Below are 19,217 nucleotides of genomic sequence, written 5' to 3' on the forward strand. Positions count from 1 at the left end.
TCCACGAGATATACTGCATGTTCGTTAACGTGTAGCTTGGCATAGCGACATGGTGATGCTCGTAGACATCGATAGAAGCTACGCGGCTGCAAATATCCGCTCGTAAATCTCCCGTCCAGTGGGAGGCCGCGATTCCAATAGGGAGACCTTGGCAGGGCGCATGACGTGACTACCACAAAGACATCAGTGTAAGCATCAACATGTGAGTTGCGGCGCCATGCCGGACTCACGGACATTTGTAAAGTGCGTAAAGTGGGGAAATCAGGGCGGAGAGAGGCTTGGGAGATGGGTGGCGCATCTGCGCTAACTATATAGGGATTGAGCTAAGCCTGTTTGAGCGGCCGTACGCCGATGATTGCACCGTAAACTGGAAACTTCAAGGTTAACGCCCTTCAATTATTCAGCTGAGTACCTACATATGCCCTGTTTTCGCTGACACACGTTGTTCGTCCGGTACCATGTTTTTCGTCCTGGACCGCGACGATTTGTCCTGATATACGCTCAATCGCGCTGTCCACGGAGCCCGCTCGTGGCATCCATATCATTGCCTATCGCATAGATTCATCTCATACCAGACAGTTTCTTTTGCCGCAATGCAGTCTCTCATGTTCTCTGACGAAGTGCTCCAGATAATGCGCATCGTATGCGGAGAAGAAAGGGTGCTTTGGTGTCAAGGACATCGACAGACATCATGCACTCGGTAGAGTATCTTCATCTGCTAAGATGAGTGCATCTTTGCCCTATCATAGACACAAGAAAACTCCTAATGATGTAGATGAGCCATTCACTCGAGCTTCGTATGGCCAACATGTCACAACCCTCATCCCTTCCAAGCCCCCAAATCACACCCCCAAAAGTTCACACCCATCTCTTGAAGCCACCCCATCACCGAAACACCATCTCCTCTCCAGCAATAAATACCACACAACATCATCACCTCCCTCTAGCCCCCATTACTCTTCATACCTCACTCCAGCACGCACGTATCACCACCACAGTCACCATGCTCCCCTTCCTCGTAGCAAACTTCCTCAAGGACCGGATCCTCAACAAAACCTTCTTCGTCTGCATCTTCACCCTCATCTCGCTGATCATATACCTCTTCGTGCTACTCGGCTGCATTAGCACAGGTGCTGGCATCGAGAGTCTGTATTGGGTTATGATATCGCAGAATGGGACTGCTGGACAGCCACCTGTTGCAGTGCGGATAGGGTATTTCGGTATGTCTCTGCGTTGAATCCACGCTCTGCAGATGACTGTAGAGTGAGGTTGCGCGTTGGAGTGACTCACACGATAACAGGCCTCTGCGCATCCTTCCCACCAAACACCACGGCGCCAAGCGATAACCCCACACCAGCGCCGTTGGAGTGTTTTCCTGGCGACACACCACCAGGTCTTTCCAGTATACCAATGACGCACCCTGTCCTCGCCTCCGCCCTGGCACTGCAGAAATCCTCTTTATATCCTCTTCCCGCAATCGCCTCATCGCTCTTCCTCATCTCTCTAATCTACTACTTCATCTTCCGTGAGCGAGGCGGCCGAAATGAGAGGGCTTCGAAGTTTCTTCTGGGGGTTAGTGCGGCACTGGGCGTTGCGGGCGCGTTGTGCGCGATGGCTAGTGCAAAGGCGTTGCATGAGATAGGGATTCTGCTGGGACATCATGCGGTTGGTGGCGGTGAGGGGGAGGTCAGCATCGAAGCTGGGAGTTGGGAAGGTGCGGGGCTGTGTATCGCGGCTGGTATTCACTTTGTTATTGTGGTTTATGCGGCGATCGGGATGCCGGGGTTTAGTCTGGGTTTCGGTAGTGGTGGATATATCGGGAAGAGGTTTTTGTAGAGCTGGCGGCTAGAGGCGACCCGAATACAGGGATATGAATAGCTGTTGTTAATGCGAAATCAGTATCTTTGAATGCGATCAGTGGTAGGGTGTCATGATCCGCGTCAGCATCCACATTTGTGAAACAGAGTTGACCAAAGATGTCGGGTCTGAATTGAGGAATATCGAATACTGTCGAGCCCGTTCCCGAGTGTGCCCGCAACACCATGAACGCCTCGCCAAGGAAACCCTCGTGCCTGGAGATGCCGTCGCATTCGTAATAGAAAAAGCGCTTAGAACTGGTCCAGGGTCATGCTCATAGAAACGTCCGTGTTCTCGACCATCTTTGTGAACTCCTCAAAGCTGATCTTGCCGTCGCGGTCTAGATCGGCCTCCATGATGGTCTTGTCGACAATCTATGTGTTTGTTAGACGTCTCCGCCATATAGCTTCTAATATGCATTGTACGCACCTGTTGCAGCTGTTGGTCCTTCAGGTTGCTTCCAACCATCATCTTCAGTACTATGAAGAGCTCGCCATTGCTGATGTAGCCGTCGCGGTCGATGTCGTATACGCGGAATGCGAATCGCAGCTTCTCCTCCTTGTTCCCCTTGCTACTGAAAGCTGAGAGACCAGAGACAAATTCTTGGAAGTCGACGTCGCCGCCACCATCTTCGTCGAAGATAGCGATCATGCGTGTTGCGAGAGGGTTCGAGGAGATTTGGGGGAGGGCTAGGAATTCGTCGCGCTCGATGGTACCAGAGTTGTCCTGGACTGAGTTAGCCAAGCATTCGTCTATTGCGTATGGTGCTAATCGCGCACCTTGTCCAGCTTCATAAACCGTTTCCTTAGGCGGTCAACCTCCTCGCGGTCAACTACGTGCTGTTAGCAAGCTATTCTCAGCCCCGCAGGCGCCCCTTCGCGTATGTCTCCTCTTTCGCCGCTTACGTACAGTTGGACCCGGAGGCTATGTTGTCGAGCAGCCCGGACTGTTGGTTACCCATTCTGGCGATTTATCTGGGGTAGGAATTGGATGTGGAGGATATTGTCGTGTCTCGATGTCGTGGGGCTGCTGGTCGCCGCCGCTAGGGTCCAACCGCGCTAAAGGCAGGCACCGCGCCCCGACGTCAACCGCCAAGACTCCACCTTCCCTTCCGCGCATCCACATTCAACACTCTGCTCGAGCCTCACGTCGCGGCGTATATTCAGACACAATGGAATCAGATATACCCACCGAAGTTGGCTCAGTGCTACAGGGCGCATCCATCAACCAACACCCATCCGTACGCCATGACCTGAACCCATCGACCGCCGCATCCCAGAAGCAGCCCGTCACCCTCAATGAACACCCAGATCCCGATAGCTCGGAAGTCGGCGAAGATGAAATACCAGTCAGCGTATTAGATCCGGTCCCGCGCCAGAAGACGATGCCCCCGCTACCAGACCTTCGATTCGAACAAAGTTACCTAAAGAGCATCGAGCAAGCAGAGGGATGGCAGGGCGTGGCATGGATTACATTACGAGATCAGGTACAAGGAGATAAGAATGGGGCATATGGGAAGTTTCGCTAATCAGCGGCATAGGTCATCATGTGCTTCGCGCAAGGCGTGCTATGGACTCTCCTACTCAACGGCTGGCGGCATTGGAACCGATCGACCAAGTTTAGTGGACACGGCGTCGGTGCGCGGATACGGAGATGGTGGTGGGGAGTCAACAACTGGACGATACCGAATGCAAAGTCCAAGTTGAGGGATACCAAATTGGCGAAGAACGTGACGGAGGTAAGTGTGGCCTTCTTGAAAGTCTGGCGCCGGACATATGTTTGAAGTTTGGGATCCAACGCTGATGATCTTTTAGTATTACGAAGGAGAGTTCTCAAGCGCTGCTCAAGATTGAATGTGATGATTCGTAGCTCTCTCCCTATTCAGCCATACCTGCACCTAAATGTCATAGGTTTGAGCAGGCCCTTTGGGCGTGACGAAAACACTCCAATGACCAAACCAGACCACTTGGTATTACTCGTATCGCTAACTCTGTCCTAACAATGCACGCCAACCTATAAAAAACTAAACACCGTAGAGCCTACGTTAACATTAGGCTACCTACTTTGCAGGTCTTTGTCTTAATGTAGTCCGCAGGCCTGTTTAGTTTTTTTCTTGTATAAGGTGAATGCACCTCAGACTCCTTAGTTCCGCGGATGGCGTCCATCGGGTAATAAATGCGGATTGCGGCACGGGCGCCCCTCCAATTCGACGTATCCACCCTCGCTCTCACCTCATCCTTGGAAATCTTCCTCGCGCCTCTCCCTACTTTCTGTTACTCGAAACAGCAATACTTGCCATCTCAATCTAACAATCTCTCCACTCCGTCGTATCGTTAGTGCCGGATTTGAAGTAGAACCATGCCGGTGTATCGCATCCTATCCAGAGGAATGCCCCGCAATTGCAACTTGCGGTTCAATACCGTAATAAACATCAGTCGCACCCGCTTGGTATCATTTACATCGAACTCAAGGGGCCAAGTTCCACCTTCCCAAAAACCTACTACCGTCGGCAAAAGTCCGAAAGCCAAATCCTTATTGTCAGCCTTGCCAAAGTCGTCGCAGGCCAACCAGAAAGTTCACGATTCCATTTCAAAACGACCGCCTGGTACCACCATAGGCCCCCGTGTTGGTCTGAGTAACCATAAAGTGGTCTCTACTGCCTCCCTTCGCTCTCGTCCAATCGACTCTCAATTATCGAACCTTCCACAACCGTCACCACCGTCACAACCGCCACTATCTCAGCAAAGACAGGCAGCTCCTTCAAGACCATGCCGACGTGGTAATCTTCAAATTTCTCCATCCTATTGCATCTCTCCTGGCGACTCACAGACTTTCACGCTCCCTGACGGACGTCAACTTGGGTATGCGATATATGGCAGCAGACATCCGAAAGCAGCCGTCATTGTCGCATTCCATGGTACTCCTGGTTCGCGTCTGGACTATCGCATGTGGCACGATTGGGCGTTGAAAAATGGCGTCACCCTCGTTTGTCCAGAAAGGCCAGGTTATGGCTTATCTACAATCGACAAGAATTACGTGGTAACAAGACACGCCCATGATGTTCAAAGGTTGATGGATCATGTTGGATATGAACAATATAAAGTCATTGGTGCTAGGGGTGGCGGCCCATATGCTCTTGCTATCACTCACATTTGCACCAAAGTGCAAGTTCAGGGCACCCTGCTCATGGCCCCCATAGCTCCAATTGATGCACCAAAAACTGGCGTGCCGATGAACAGAGCTGGCGTGCCGATGAGTAGGTATCTATGGAGATTACTCACTATCTTCCCGTTTCTTATGGAGCTCAGAGTCTCCTTTGTAAGTAGGAAATTCTTGAAAAACCTGGCGGCCATAAATCCGCCCACCGAAGAGTTACGCAAGACCGAACAAGGGCACAAAATCATCGAGGGGCATGCAAGACACGGTACTCCTGCAGCGTATGTCCATGATCATTGCGCGCAGCATCGCTATTGGGGATACGAGCTTAGGGACATAGATGCTAACCGAATCGTTATAATTGCTGGAGGCATGGACGTACAAAACCCTCCGGATGGCATGCGATACATGCGCGATCGACTACAAAACACTGAGCTCTTCATACATCCAAACGACAACCACTTCACTTTACAAGCGAACCACATGCGTCGTGCGTTGCAGATTCTACGCAATATGTAATGATTACATATAGTCAATTCAAATACTCGCTTTTCCCACTATTGACCCGAACCCTTGACTTTGTGGATTCCTCATCACAAACAGGAAGATGGAAATATCGATATCGATCTCAAGCAGCGCGTGATTGAGAACGAAGTATGCATGACTTAGGTACATTGTCTTAATGCACTGTTGACAGACTTGCCCAACGAGCCAACCGCCTTACTCTACGATCTTGAAAGTCGCTACTTTGTCTTCGTCTTGCGCGATCATCTTCAACAGCCCTGGCGGTTCTCCGAACACCCACCCTTCCTCCCTCATCTTCTTGATATCCGGCTTCTCTTCTCCTTCCACGGCGCTTCTCGAAGACAAGCTGTTCACGTTGTGCAAATCAATAAGATCTCGCATCTTACTAACAACCTCTTCGCTTTCATCTGCTCCCTTTTCCCTATCCAACCCGAGATCGTCAGAAAAGCTGAAGCGCGAGATTTTCTTGCCTTTCAAGCCTTCCGGGTCTTCCAAGGAGCCAAATGACCACCATCGAATTGAAAGATTGCCGGGCCAGACATGGTAGGTGTCGCCGACTCGTAGAAAATGTTCAAGCTTTTCTTGGAGCGAGGTTGAGTCGTCGCCGAGACTCGACATAAGCCGTTCAGCAGAGAGCTCCCACGAAACTTGTACAGAACCTTTTCCCACCGGAGGAATTGTTACGAAAGTGAATCCAGGGGTATCGGGATCCTCGGGGCGTTTGGCAAGATCTGGGTCGCCTGATATCCGGTGGAACGTAATGCGCTTTGTGGGCCGGAGGTTGAGCACTTTTGCAGAGCCATCTACTTGGAGGGTGGAAGGAAATGCGAGTTCCGGTGAGTGCATAGCGCCCTTGCGAAACGCATCCTCACGAGGCGTAGTGTCGAGACATGAGTATTTGGTCAAGATAGTAACGGGTCTATCTGGGAAGACCGAGGAGGTTTGGTGGATAGTGGCGATCAGCTTCAAAGGTGATGCCGAGGGGTTGGAGATTGAGAGTGTGGCTGGTGGACAGAAGTTGAGCTTAAGGCAGAGCTCAACTCCGTGGTTTCGAGACGACATATGTAGCTGTTCGATATAGTGTTGTAGTAGGAGACGGAAAATGCACTGCCGTGGGTTAATGTGTTGAGATGTAAGGGATTGCCGTATATGGACTAGACAAGATGTGGCACAGCTCCTTCCGTATGCAGGCGCGCCCAACAACAACCCGGATTCCGTCTATCTCGACATATACCTCGAAACTTTCATTGCAAACCTCCCGATATGCCAGCTCTTGGTTTTCGTCAAACACTCTTTGATTGAGTAGTGCGCGGGACCGGTCACCTGACTGACTACCACCATGGAGACGAAGTTTGGAAACGCCGTTGCTGGCGCTCGACGGATAATGGCGACACGATCTTGGTACCGTCCAGCATGCAACATACATCGGATAGGCCAGGCGCGGCTTCGATACGCATCAGCTTCGAGCAAAAAACCTTTGTACCCTAAGCTGAGCTCGATGCGAACTTCAACTCAGCGTAATCCAACTCAGCGTGGATTTGACAATACGCTTCTACCCGCTTTAATCTGGCCCTACGATAGCCAGGTGATCACCTTGCCCTCAGGAGCCATGTTGAGTTACGCACAACTCGGCCGTCTGGCAGAGGTGGGGCAATGCTGGGTTCTGTTTCACGGTACTCCTGGTAGTCGACTTGACTGGAAGCACGTACATCTGTTTGCTGCAAATCACGGCATCCGCGTCATGGCCATTGATCGTCCGGGCTACGGCTATTCCTCACTGCATGACCGAGGAATGCTGGGTTTCATACGGGACGTCGAGCATCTGCTTAATCATCGCGGCGTTCAAGTGTTCAAGATACTTTCTGTGGGTGGAGGGGGGCCGTATGCACTAGCGGCAGCCTACCATTTTCCTAAACACCGACTCAAAAAGACATCTATCATGTGCGGCATTAGTCACCCAAATTTCGCAGCCAAGAAAGCAATATCAGGATTGAGTGGCGTCGCCGAACAATTCAAGGATTGGATGCCCGCCCTGCGTGACCCAGGAGGCTACTATCAAAGATTTCGCCAAAGGAATATCAAGAGCCATGTCGAGTACACTCACCTTCTGAATAAAAACTATGAAGAGATGCAAAGGCAGGATTTCTCGGGCTACAATAACGACAAGTCGCTTGCTCCGCGACCGTGGGGGTTAGTTCCAATTCTCTCAGCTGCATACAAGAAAAACAATCACTAACAGCACGAACCACAATGTAGATTCAACCTGGAAGACATTGACGCAAATCCGATAACCTGGTATCATGGAGCTGAAGACTTCGATACACCGTTGGGAACTGCGAGCGAGACTGCTCTGGCTGCCAACCGGTATAAGCACAACATTGATTTCAGGTCGTTTCCTGGCTTTATGCATTATACTTTCAACATTCGCACTGGAATACAGATGGAAACTATGGAATGGCTGTTGAAATGAGCTGTCTGTTTATCTTAGTAGCACGAATACACGGAGTTTTGGGGTTGTTCTGCGGACGTATGCTTTCTGAGAACGATATGCTATTTCGTTGGCTCTTTCCCGCCCGGGCGGGCTGCGGGGAGGAACTTGAGAAGCGTTAGTCGTATGCGGGCTCCAAAGTTTCGTCGTGAAAGCTGGACTTACTGCACATTCTTATTCTCAGAAATTGCGAAGAGAAAACATGATTGTGACGACTGTGTACTTTGTCATTGGCTTTTCTATGGCTATGGCACATGTTGTATAGTACAACACATAAAACTCGCACTTCGCGATCACCTAGGAGCTGGCCACACGCTACAATGACGTCATGAGGAAGTTTCCAAAATCAAGAGACATGTGCGCCTTACAGACATATTACGTCTATCGAAGAAGTTCAAAGGTGCCTTAGCATATCTATGACCGGGGGAATATAAGTGCTGTGTAATCACGTGATAGCGCGCCGTAATTTTCCAAACTTGGGAAGGCGCGTCGCGCTTGCCACCACCAACACCATACACTTTCGTACCCCACAGCATGTGCTCCCCCAGCACCCGAACCCATGAAGCCTTTCCGGCCTCTTACCCTCGCTCGCCCTCGCTCAGAGACTGGCGAGCCATTGAAGAAGAAACCTAGAGTCTCGTCCAACGCGCTTTCCGCCGGCAGTCGCCAGCCGCTCAACACGCTGAACGCCCCCGCACCAGCCCAATTCCTACCCCCGGGTCTCGAAGGAAACTATTATACGGTCCTATGGCGAAAATACACGACTAAGAAGAATAAGACATGGGATGGTGATGGCGTACTTGCCGTCACAGGCGGCTATGCGACGCTTACGGATAGCGAGACGGGAAAAGAATTGGGGAAAGGAGCATGTACTCGACCGCTGCTTCCAGGCTCGGCACTATCGATCGGCGGAAAGGAGCTAGAAGTGGAGGCGTCCATTGACAAGGCTGATTACCTCGCTGGGCGCATGTTCCTGGGGACGGCTGCAGCTGCGCCTGTAGATCAGTCGAAGCGCGAGGAACCAGGATACAAGCCTCTTTCGTCGGCCAAGTCGAAAGCAAACAAGAGAAAAGATACTGGTGACGATGGTGTGGATGTGCCAGACTACAAGCCCTCAGCTCAGCGCAAGCAGCAGTTCAAGGCGCCTCTATTGTCGAATACCGTCATGCCTCAACGAAACCCATCGATCCCTCAGCCACGCCACGATCCGAACGCACCGAACGCCCTGGTCATGAAACGGCCGACGTCATGCCCGAAAGAAAAGCAGATAGTCGACGTTGTCGTTGATCCGGTTCTCAGCAAGCATCTGCGCGAACATCAACGTGAGGGCGTGCAGTTTCTATACGAATGTGTCATGGGCATGCGATGCGAGGGCGAAGGCGCGATCATGGCGGACGAGATGGGTCTGGGAAAAACACTGCAGACCATCACACTGCTCTGGACATTGATGAAGCAAAACCCCATACACAATGCCTCGCCGGTCATCAAGAAAGCCCTCATCGTATGCCCCGCCGGCCTGGTCGATAACTGGAAGCGTGAGTTTCGGAAGTGGCTGGGCAACGAGCGGATTGGCGTGTATGTGCTGGACGCAAAGAACAAGAAGATTGCCAACTTCACAAAGGGCAAAGCCTACAACATCATGATCGTCGGATACGAGATGCTGCGTGTTATGCAAGAGGAAATGAAGCAAGGGACTGTCGATATCGTCATTGCAGATGAGGGCCACAGGCTGAAGACTGCTAACAACAAGGCCATGCAGGCGATCCAGTCTCTCAACACCGAGCGGCGGATCATCTTATCGGGCACGCCACTGCAGAACGATCTGGGCGAGTTCTTCACTGCCATTGACTTCGTCAACCCTGGCCTACTGGGGCAACGATCAGCCTTCAAGCGTTCTTTCGAAGTGCCCATCGTGCGCAGCCGTCAGCCAGATGCAAGTGAAGCAGAGCTCGAAAAGGGCGAGGCACGATGGAAGGAGCTCGTATCCCTTACCAGTCAATTCATGATTCGCCGTACAGCAGAAGTGCTTGCAAAGTACCTCCCACCGAAGACTGAGCACATTGTCTTCTGCAGGCCGACCAAAGGACAAGCAGAGGCTTATCGCGCCATACTGGGCTCACCAACGTTCAGAATAGCGTTGGGAAGTACAGATATTGCGCTACAGCTCATCAACGTGCTGAAGAAGGTCTGCAACAGCCCTTCGCTACTCAAATCATCGAAAGATAATGACGATACGCCATCGGAGATGCTGCAATCGCTTCTCCCACTGATACCGCCCAAGATTCTCAGCTCAAGTGCTTCGAGTGCGAAGCTGCGACTGCTCGATAGCCTTGTTCATCGGATCTATACCACCACTGAGGAGAAGATCGTCATTGTTTCGAATTACACTACCACACTGGACATGATCGAGCGACTTTTGGTGTCGTTGTCATACACCTACCTCCGTCTCGATGGCAGCACGCCAGCCAACAAACGCCAAGCACTTGTGGAGAAATTCAACAAGACCCCGAAGACCACTTCTTTCGCCTTCCTACTATCTGCGAAATCCGGAGGAGTCGGCCTCAATCTGATCGGTGCATCGCGCATCGTGCTTTTTGATATCGACTGGAACCCCGCTACCGACTTGCAAGCTATGGCACGTATCCACCGCGACGGCCAGAAACTGCCATGCAAAGTATACAGATTCCTCATCCAAGGTGGACTAGATGAGAAAATCTACCAGCGTCAAGTCATGAAAATGGGTCTCGCAAACGCCGTCGTAGACAACAAAGCCTCCGCCTCCTCCTTCTCACAAGAAGAACTCCGCGACCTCTTCCGTCTCGACGAGCGTGAAGGTTGCCAGACCCACGACATCCTCGGCTGCACGTGTGACTGCAAGGGCTCACCAGAAGTCAAACTCGAAGCTGAGGAAGAAGAAGCAGAAACGCCCGAAGACGACATCGAAGATTCGGACGAAGACCCCTATCCCACCCTCACGAAAGCAAGCGAAGTCAACATCGAAGAGCAAGAAGCGAATATCAAGGCTAGACGCGCGGCGAAACAACCCAAGTTGAGGATGTTGATGGAGTATCGGCATATCGATACTAAGATTCTCAAGGGAATGAAGAAGAGCGACGGAGAGGAGGATGCAGGAGATGGGGTTGTGGATAATATGGCGGCGGCAATTGATGATGATGTGTTTCTTGATGTGCTGAAGGAACAGGAGTGTAATGTCGGGTTCTTGCTGACGAAGTCGACGTCTTGAGTGGAGTTTTATGTGGTATGAGGCGGAAGAGCCCAAGTGTTTCAATAGAGCGTATATGCATAGCGACGGAGTTTTGGACATGGTAGCATGGCTGGGTGACTGAGTGGCCCTAGTCTCGGAAGAGTCTCGCGTTATAACGCATGCAGGCTGTGCCTTCAGTTAGCGAAATTCATTCCAGTCTTGTACACGAGAGAATGGCTCTCATCCGGTGCGTGCCTCTCGACCATGACACATTGCATCCAAACATGAAAGAATAAATGCAAGATCTACAGTCATCACGAGAAATCCCACGAGATCAAAGTTGTAAACAGCAAGACGATAATATTTACTATGCAGAAAATAAAAGCACTAGGCTATTAGCCCACAAAGGCACCGCCGCATATCTCAGCGACTTCATGGTATCACGCCAACTCACACTCTCGCCACCCCCTTCCTAGCCAAGCCAAGCCAAGCCAAGCCATCCACGGCTTAAACACCAGCCTGCTGCGCGAAACCCAGTCTAGGTCCAGAGCTGCCCATCTCATGAACAATGTACTTGCTCTTAAGGAAGATGTCACCAAAGATGCTGAAGCCAATACCGTCATCAGTCTGAATACCACCAAAGCAAGCACCAGTACCATCATCAAGAGGAGCATAGTTGACGTATTTACCCGGAACAGTCTGCTTGACACCACCAACAGTGATGGAGAAATCAGGGAGGGTAGCAGTGCAAGGGAAGATGTAACCGCCCTGAGTAGCATCGTTCTTTGCGCCGGAGACCTTGGCGTAGTAGGCCTTGACGATGGCGGGGTCGGTGTAGATGAGGGTTGTGCCGGTGTCGAGGATACCGGAGACGGACTTGGTGGTGGTGGTGGTGCCGACGCTGTAGGCGGAGGCGCTGAAGCCCCAGAAACCTTGAGAGTCGTCGGCGGCGACGTAGGTGATGGGGCCGGTGTACTTGCTCTTGTCGATGTAGCCGAAGTCGTAGGTGCCGGCGGCGTGGTACTTGAGTTGGACGGCGAAGAGGGGCGACGCGAGCTGCGACTTGACGGTGTCGAAGAAGGTCTTTTGCTGCTGGGGTTGCACTGTGTTGATGGAGGACATGGCCAGGCCGAGCAGACCGTCCGTGTCGACGTCTTGCGAGAATTGCGCGGAGACAGAGGTGGCAGCCTCGACGGCTTGAGAGGTGGCTGTTACGCCACCGACGGTGACCTTGTCGGCGTAGACCTTGCCGGAGGCACCAGAGCCATCGCCGTAGGAGATCTTCCACGAGTAGCCGCTCTTGACCTTGGAGGCATCGACCTTGTAGTAGTCGTGGCCGGCGGTCTGGGAGCTGGCTTGGAGAGACGAGAAGACCCACCTGTGGTTACATTAGATGTGGGTCTTATATGGGGATAGGCATTTCGCCCCATCGTGACTTACAGATCAGCGCTTCCGGTATCGAAGTCAAGGTGGACAGTGGTGCTGCCAATGGTGACCGGGCTCAGGTATGCCGAGTCATATGCGTCGTTGGGAGCGGCAGGCACTGATCCACTGGCAGCAGCAGCGGCAACAACAGTGTTGCTAGCCCTGTTTTGTGCAGCCTCAACAAGGCTTTGAGGAACAGCCTTGCCGTGCTTGCGGAGAGCCTTGATCTTCTGCTCGGGTCCGTTCTTCAGGTAGGTAGAGCGAGGAACTTGCTCGACCGAGAAGGAGTTTCCCTTGTCTGCAATCACGTGTCAGGTTGGAGCTTTTCATCAAGGCAGTGTTTGACATACGCAGAACAGGAGTGGCAACAACAGTGCTGGCAAGAGCGAGCGCCGCCGTGAGGTGGGCGAATGAAGGCATGATAACGATGGACTATCTGATACGGCAGAAGAGCGAGGGGTGAAAGGCCAGTGGTAGCTGAAGCCTGTATGAGAGGCTTGAAGAGAAGACGAAGCCGGTACAGAAGCAATAGAGGCGAGGAGATGCCTTGGCTTTATACCAAGCAATGCCAACAAGGCGCGGCATAAAGTCTTGTCCATGACGATGATGTGCTCGTTACCCTGTTCGATCTGTCTACGCCGCCCTCTATTGGCATCGTAGGCGTAGTGTAGGATCATAGTGGGGTAAACGATCAACATTGAAATTAGATCCCGCAACCACTCATGGTAACGAGTCCTATCTTGGCAGGTCGATCATGCTCGCAAGGCGGTGGCGCCGCGTTTCATACATTTACCTGCTACATTGAGACTTGGCGTCGGTCACGCAAGTGCATGCGGAGCCGGGTGTTGGTAGAAGGGCGCTTGGGGTAGGCGACGGCCCTTGTAGATCGGATATTGCGACTGAAGTGACCATCTTGCGCGAGTGTAGGACCGAATGCGTGGCGGCGTGTCCGTAGTACTACATCGTGTAATTGCAGGCTGTGAGGTTCCGCAGGCGAAAGCAACGGCGGGACCGAGGTATGTTTCGAAGAATGTGGCAAGTTAATAGTACTGTACCGAATCTTCATGGCTATTGGTGACTGCTGGAATGAAAGTTGCCATAGTATAGCGTCCCTTGTTCGCTAAGTGGCGGGTTAGTGCTTCCCCAGTGTCGTGTAGTGCGTGTGCCTGCCAGTCAAGCTTCGAAGCGCGCTACCAAGCATGCCACTTTCACGCTTGGCGCTATTATGCTGCAGGGAGCGGGACAGCCACAGCCGTTTGAAACGCGGCCTGGAGATGGCCTGAGGTGTGTTGGTCATGCAAACACGGACATCCGTCAATAACGTCAATGTCGTCAACGTGTGTCCATGCTTTCTACACCGTGGCTGCATGGCTGTCGTTCGCCTGTTGACATATGCTTTGGTATCGATAGTCGCATGCAAACGTGCCGTAGTACCATGGATAGCTCGCGATCAGCAGGCCAACTGCCGGCGAACAGCGCAGTCACATCTGCCCTTGCGCCCGATGTCCAGCCTCCAGAAACTCGCCGAGTCGTCCAGCCGATCGGTAGCTGTTAACGCATGATTAATTAACAGCGTAACTTAGCAAACAACGCGATAAGAGCGGCGGCGGACTGCATTAGGTAGGTGGCGATGGGTCGTGTGGTTGAAGGGCGGGCGTCTGCAGACGGCACATGGGAGAGGTTGAGTGTAGGCCCGGCCCTAGTGGACCATCCCGCTTGGCCTAACTAACCCTTTCATGTCGCAAAGACACATGCCACGACCAATCATCAGCATGGGGCACTTTTGCCCACAAAATCGCGAATCTCGAGCTCGGCCAATTGCGCATCACAAGGCCGCTTGCGCTTCCAACCTGCCAATTCAGGACGTGATCCGCAACATTCCAAGCACACTACACCACGGAGCAGGATGGTATCAAGCACCATCAAGCCTGGTCACGCATGCCGAGGAGAATGCTTAGCACCACACTTCGCAAGTTGGCGCTCCCCCAGGCTGGAATGCGGAATGTTGTTCATGTCCTATCAACGTTGTAGATACAATGCTATGCCGATGCTCGGGGGTTTAGAGTTTCTTATCACCTGCCCATTGCGATGCAAAGTCGTTGCTGGCGCATGTCACTCCACGCCATCTGTCGATCGTAGAGGATGGTATCAAGCAAAGCCAAGCTGCTTGAGGAAGCTTGGTACACGCAGGCACAGAAATTCTCCGATACTAGCTGTGGATTGGGTATCTGGAAAAGGAAAGAAAAGTTGACGGCTGCCTTATCTTCGAAGCAAACTTGTTGCGGTCAACAACATGCAGTTCGCCGCATATCAAGACCAGGCCCCAGTCTAAGTCTAAGTCCAAATCTGAATCTGAGTGTGAGTCTGCGTCTGAGCCTGAGGCTGCGTCCAAGTCAAAGGCGCATTCTCCTTGCGAGTCTATTCTGCGTCGGCGTTGCCGGTGACAGCACTCTCTAGCTTCTTGAGCGCTGCGCGGTACGCCTTCTTCTTCCCATCCGCTGTAACAGTACTCTCCTTCCATTCCATGCGTTTGACCTTCTTATTGCCACGCTTAATACTATCCCCCTTAGCCACCTGCTTCAAGAACCACGCCGCCTCCGTCTTCGTGAACATCGTCCAAGCCTCTCCCGGCTTGCCCGCACGCGCTGTTCTACCCACACGGTGAACATAACTCGTAATACTGGTAGGAAGATCGTAGTTGATCACGTGGGTAATATCGGGGATATCCAAACCGCGGGACGCGGCGTCGGAGGCGATGAGAATTTTGGTGGCGCCGGAGCTAAAGGATTTGAGTAGTTTGCGGGAGGCGTCTGCGGTTAGGGCGCGGGTCATGGTTTTGATGTGGGTGGCGAAGAGGGGCATGAGGGCGCTGAGGAGATGGGATAGGCGGGATGCACTTTCTGTGCTTTTGGTGAAGATGAGGACGCGGCCGGTTTGCTGGGATATGGTTGCGCGGCTTTCCGAGTCGGACTCAGATTCGCTGTCTGAGGATGAATCCGAGTCTGAAGAGTCTGAGGAGTCTGAAGATGGCTTCGACAATTTTAGTGTGCCTGGGTAAACGTAGTTGAGTAGTACGTATAGCAAGTGTAATGGTTTGTTCGTACCATCGCCTACGTGTACTGCGAACTCTTCCAAAGTAGACGGCAGCTCGAATACATTCTCTTCTGTCTCCAGTGGTTGAAGTTCTGTAGTCTCGTCTTGTACGACTACCAACTTCGGTCGCTTTAGCTTGAGAGTGCCCAGCTTTGTGAGATCCTTTTCCATTGTCGCGGAAAGGACAACCTTGGTAAGTTGCCTTCGAGCAGGCAATGCCATGGACCAGATGGAGTTGGCGTCGCGCTCCCGCTTTCGTATCCGCTCTTGAGCGTTCATGAAGTCAACCGGAGTCTCACCGTGGAGGGCGTCCATGAGCACGGTCGCCCAGCCCTGGAAGTTTTGGTTCAAAAGCTGGTCAGCCTCGTCGATGACAAGCCAGCGCACGCTGTTCAGCAGAAAGCCTGTTGTGTGCTCGATGTGCTCGACCAATCGACCCGGAGTGCAGATGAGTATGTCCACGCCCGAATCATATTGTGGAACGTGATCGAGAGGCATGGCTCTCAAGTCGTCGTACAATCCTCCTCGCTCCATGAAGCCTGTCTGATATTGTCGAGAGGCCTTCTCCTGCAGCTCCTGTGCCCTCCTTGGGTCGTATTGTGGTCGCATCTTGACGAGCTGCTTCTGCTCTGTCGCAAACGCGACATTGCCCAACGCTGTTCCTACTTTGATCTTTGTTCCAGCACATAGGTCTTCGGCGACTTGTAGGGCTTGGTTGACGAGCTGCCGGCTTGGTACGACGATGATGGCGGATAGGACAGGTACGGTGCGGTCTTTGAGCGCTTCCATAATAGGGAGTAGATATGCCAGCGTCTTTCCAGAGCCAGTCTTTGCCGACACACATATATCGCCCAAGTGTTGGTCAAATCCGGGGTGTAGCAGAGGTAGCAATGCTGTTTGTACAGCCAAAGCGTCCTTGAAGCCTTGTTTTTCCAACTTCTTGACATATTGAGTATCCACGCCCAGTTCAGCGAAGGGGACTGTTTTTGACGCTTCGACGGTAGTAGGCTGCGCGAGCCAGGTGGGAAGGGTGGAGAAGGTGGGTTCGTAGACGGGCTCGGGAATCGGTGCGGGTTGCGGCATAGGTTCGAGGTCATGAAGCTCTCCCTCCTCTTGTGGATCCTTTGCAGGTTCCTCCTCTGCATTTTGACTCTTGGCTTCAGCTAGCTTCGCTGCCTTTTCAAATTTGGAGAAGACATTCTTGTGCTTCTTCGAAATCTCATCATCCTCCTCTTTGGCGGCCTCGGCTTCGCGTTTTCTCTTTTTCGGCTTCTTGATGGCCTTTTTCGCCTCTGCTACGGGGCTGGTTTCTACGGGCTCGGGACTTGAGGCAGCGACTTCTTCATTCGTAGCAATTACAGGGCTGGAGGCTTTTGCGACAACGGGCGCGGGAGGTGAAGGCTGCTTCTTGGCGACAACCGCGGGCGGCACGTAACGTCTTTGAAACATGGTGTATTCGATGCTGTGCGAGTTCAGGTTGCGACAGCTTGAAATAGCGCCTGCAAGGATTCGCGATGGTTGCGACCGGCGGATGGTGAGTTTAGAAAATCTATGGACCCTGGAAATTTAGTCGGAGTTCCAGCCACGCCAGACGCCGACGGTGACGCGCCCACGCCGAGGCCCTGAGTTCGCGACAAAGCAGGTGCTCCCCGCCAGATACACCCATGGTACCTTTCAATTGCGCCCATATGTGAGCGCGATGTATCCTTCTGAGCAGACTCGAGGTGTCAGTCCTCACAATCCGCCATCATGCCGTACAATATTGCTATGGTCAGCGACAATTTCTACCCTCAACCCGGTATGCACCTAGCCGCGTCTTGAGACTCGGCGCAGTACTCATCAATCGTAGGAGGAGTCGAAAGTCACATGTACCAACTGTCCAGTGTAGGTCCCCATCACTAAGTCCCACTGTATTCACACCTAACATCTCCAGAAACTCATCGACCGCGGCCACAAAGTAATCGTCATAACACACGCCTACGCTGGCCGGACTGGCGTTCGCTACCTGACCAACGGCCTGAAAGTCTACTACGTCCCCTTCTGGGTCATATACCGCGAAACCACCTTTCCGACCGTCTTCTCCTTCTTCCCCATATTCCGAAACATCGTCATCCGCGAAAACATCGGCATCGTACACGGCCATGCTAGTCTCAGTAGTCTGTGCCATGAGGCCATATTGCATGCGAGGACTATGGGGCTGAGGACGGTTTTCACGGATCACAGCCTCTTTGGATTTGCTGATGCGGGAAGCATACTTACGAACAAGCTTCTCAAGTTTACCCTGAGTGATGTGGATCATGTCATCTGCGTCAGTCATACTTGGTATGTCTTCACTGGTACTTTCTCAGGGCTGGCAGCTGCTAACACATTGTAGCAAAGAGAACACCGTCCTTCGAGCCTCGCTAGACCCCCTCATGGTCTCTGTCATACCCAACGCGGTGGTGGCAGAGAACTTCCGTCCTTTGTCCCACGATTCGGTCGATCCAAAAGATACAAAGAAGGCACCTGGTCCCCGACAGCCAATGGGCCCTGATGAGATTATCACTGTCATTGTCATACAACGGCTATACTACAACAAGGGCACCGATCTGCTAGTCGCTGCTATACCCCACATTGTTGCTGCGAACCCGAACGTTCGCTTCATCATCGCTGGAAATGGGCCAAAAGCTATTGATCTCGAACAGATGATTGAGCGGAACGTGCTGCAAGACAAGGTTCTCATGATCGGTCCGGTCCGCCATGAAGAAGTCCGAGACGTGATGGTACGCGGACACATCTATCTCTGCCCCTCGTTGACAGAGGCGTTCGGAACCGTCATTGTGGAAGCTGCATCATGTGGGCTTTACGTCGTTGCGACTCGAGTCGGAGGTATCCCTGAAGTGCTGCCCACCCATATGGTTGAGTTCGCGGCACCCGAAGAAGACGATCTTGTCGTAGCAACAGGCCGTGCCATCGCCAAACTGCGAGCTGGAAAGGTCAGGACCGAGCTCTTCCACAACCAGGTAAAGCAGATGTACTCCTGGACCGACATTGCGCAGCGAACAGAGAGAGTATACGACGGCATAAGCGGCGTAATCAGTCACAGCGACTTCTACCAAGGCGCAGGGGCAGCTGGCGCATGGAGTGCAACCCGTGGTCGAGCGGGTGTGCAGAGCTTCGCACTCATTGAGCGACTGAAGAGATATTTCGGCTGCGGCATCTGGGCCGGCAAGCTCTTCTGCATCTGTGTCATCGTCGACTACCTCATCTACCTCGTTCTGGAAATCTTCGCACCCAGATCACGCATCGACATATGCTATGACTGGCCTAAGAAGGTCATGCAAGCGAAAGGAGAGGTCAACAAGCTGCTCGTACCCGACATTGACCCTGAAAAAGGGACTTTACTTCGAAAGAGAAGCTCGAGGCATCGAAAGCCGAAGAGAGAGGAACCAGAGGATAGTTGAGACACTGCACAAAGACATCACTTGA

The 19,217-nt window shown here is 52.5% G+C and overlaps 7 protein-coding genes across 7 annotated transcripts; 3 read left to right on the forward strand and 4 right to left on the reverse strand.

Annotated features, from left to right (window-relative positions):
• Positions 1–2,108: 2,108 nt before the first annotated feature.
• On the reverse strand, positions 2,109–2,818 carry CNB1 (Calcineurin subunit B; the record flags this gene model as incomplete). The annotated part of the gene is made up of 4 exons (XM_051501745.1): positions 2,109–2,231; positions 2,287–2,583; positions 2,637–2,689; positions 2,767–2,818. 4 exons carry the CDS (start codon positions 2,816–2,818, stop codon positions 2,109–2,111), a joined length of 525 nt encoding a protein of 174 aa, XP_051347980.1.
• A 210-nt stretch (positions 2,819–3,028) lies between these two features.
• J4E92_010408 (uncharacterized protein) lies at positions 3,029–3,710 on the forward strand (the record flags this gene model as incomplete). The annotated part of the gene is made up of 3 exons (XM_051501746.1): positions 3,029–3,343; positions 3,398–3,595; positions 3,672–3,710. The coding sequence occupies 3 exons, from the start codon at positions 3,029–3,031 to the stop codon at positions 3,708–3,710; spliced, it is 552 nt and encodes a 183-aa protein (XP_051347981.1).
• A 2,023-nt stretch (positions 3,711–5,733) lies between these two features.
• J4E92_010409 (uncharacterized protein) lies at positions 5,734–6,600 on the reverse strand (the record flags this gene model as incomplete). The annotated part of the gene is made up of 1 exon (XM_051501747.1): positions 5,734–6,600. One exon carries the CDS (start codon positions 6,598–6,600, stop codon positions 5,734–5,736), a length of 867 nt encoding a protein of 288 aa, XP_051347982.1.
• Positions 6,601–8,585: 1,985 nt separating this feature from the next.
• On the forward strand, positions 8,586–11,270 carry J4E92_010410 (uncharacterized protein; the record flags this gene model as incomplete). The annotated part of the gene is made up of 1 exon (XM_051501748.1): positions 8,586–11,270. One exon carries the CDS (start codon positions 8,586–8,588, stop codon positions 11,268–11,270), a length of 2,685 nt encoding a protein of 894 aa, XP_051347983.1.
• A 468-nt stretch (positions 11,271–11,738) lies between these two features.
• On the reverse strand, positions 11,739–13,076 carry J4E92_010411 (uncharacterized protein; the record flags this gene model as incomplete). Its single annotated transcript, XM_051501749.1, has 3 exons — positions 11,739–12,609; positions 12,672–12,954; positions 13,007–13,076. 3 exons carry the CDS (start codon positions 13,074–13,076, stop codon positions 11,739–11,741), a joined length of 1,224 nt encoding a protein of 407 aa, XP_051347984.1.
• A 1,998-nt stretch (positions 13,077–15,074) lies between these two features.
• J4E92_010412 (uncharacterized protein) lies at positions 15,075–17,198 on the reverse strand (the record flags this gene model as incomplete). The annotated part of the gene is made up of 1 exon (XM_051501750.1): positions 15,075–17,198. One exon carries the CDS (start codon positions 17,196–17,198, stop codon positions 15,075–15,077), a length of 2,124 nt encoding a protein of 707 aa, XP_051347985.1.
• A 300-nt stretch (positions 17,199–17,498) lies between these two features.
• On the forward strand, positions 17,499–19,192 carry GPI3 (Phosphatidylinositol N-acetylglucosaminyltransferase gpi3 subunit; the record flags this gene model as incomplete). Its single annotated transcript, XM_051501751.1, has 4 exons — positions 17,499–17,547; positions 17,599–17,633; positions 17,683–18,071; positions 18,124–19,192. The coding sequence occupies 4 exons, from the start codon at positions 17,499–17,501 to the stop codon at positions 19,190–19,192; spliced, it is 1,542 nt and encodes a 513-aa protein (XP_051347986.1).
• Between the last annotated feature and the right edge of the window lie 25 nt (positions 19,193–19,217).

This window comes from Alternaria infectoria (assembly GCF_024043175.1).
Source record: "Alternaria infectoria strain BMP 0036 chromosome Unknown scaffold_36, whole genome shotgun sequence".
Classification (NCBI taxonomy): Eukaryota; Fungi; Ascomycota; class Dothideomycetes; order Pleosporales; family Pleosporaceae; genus Alternaria; species Alternaria infectoria.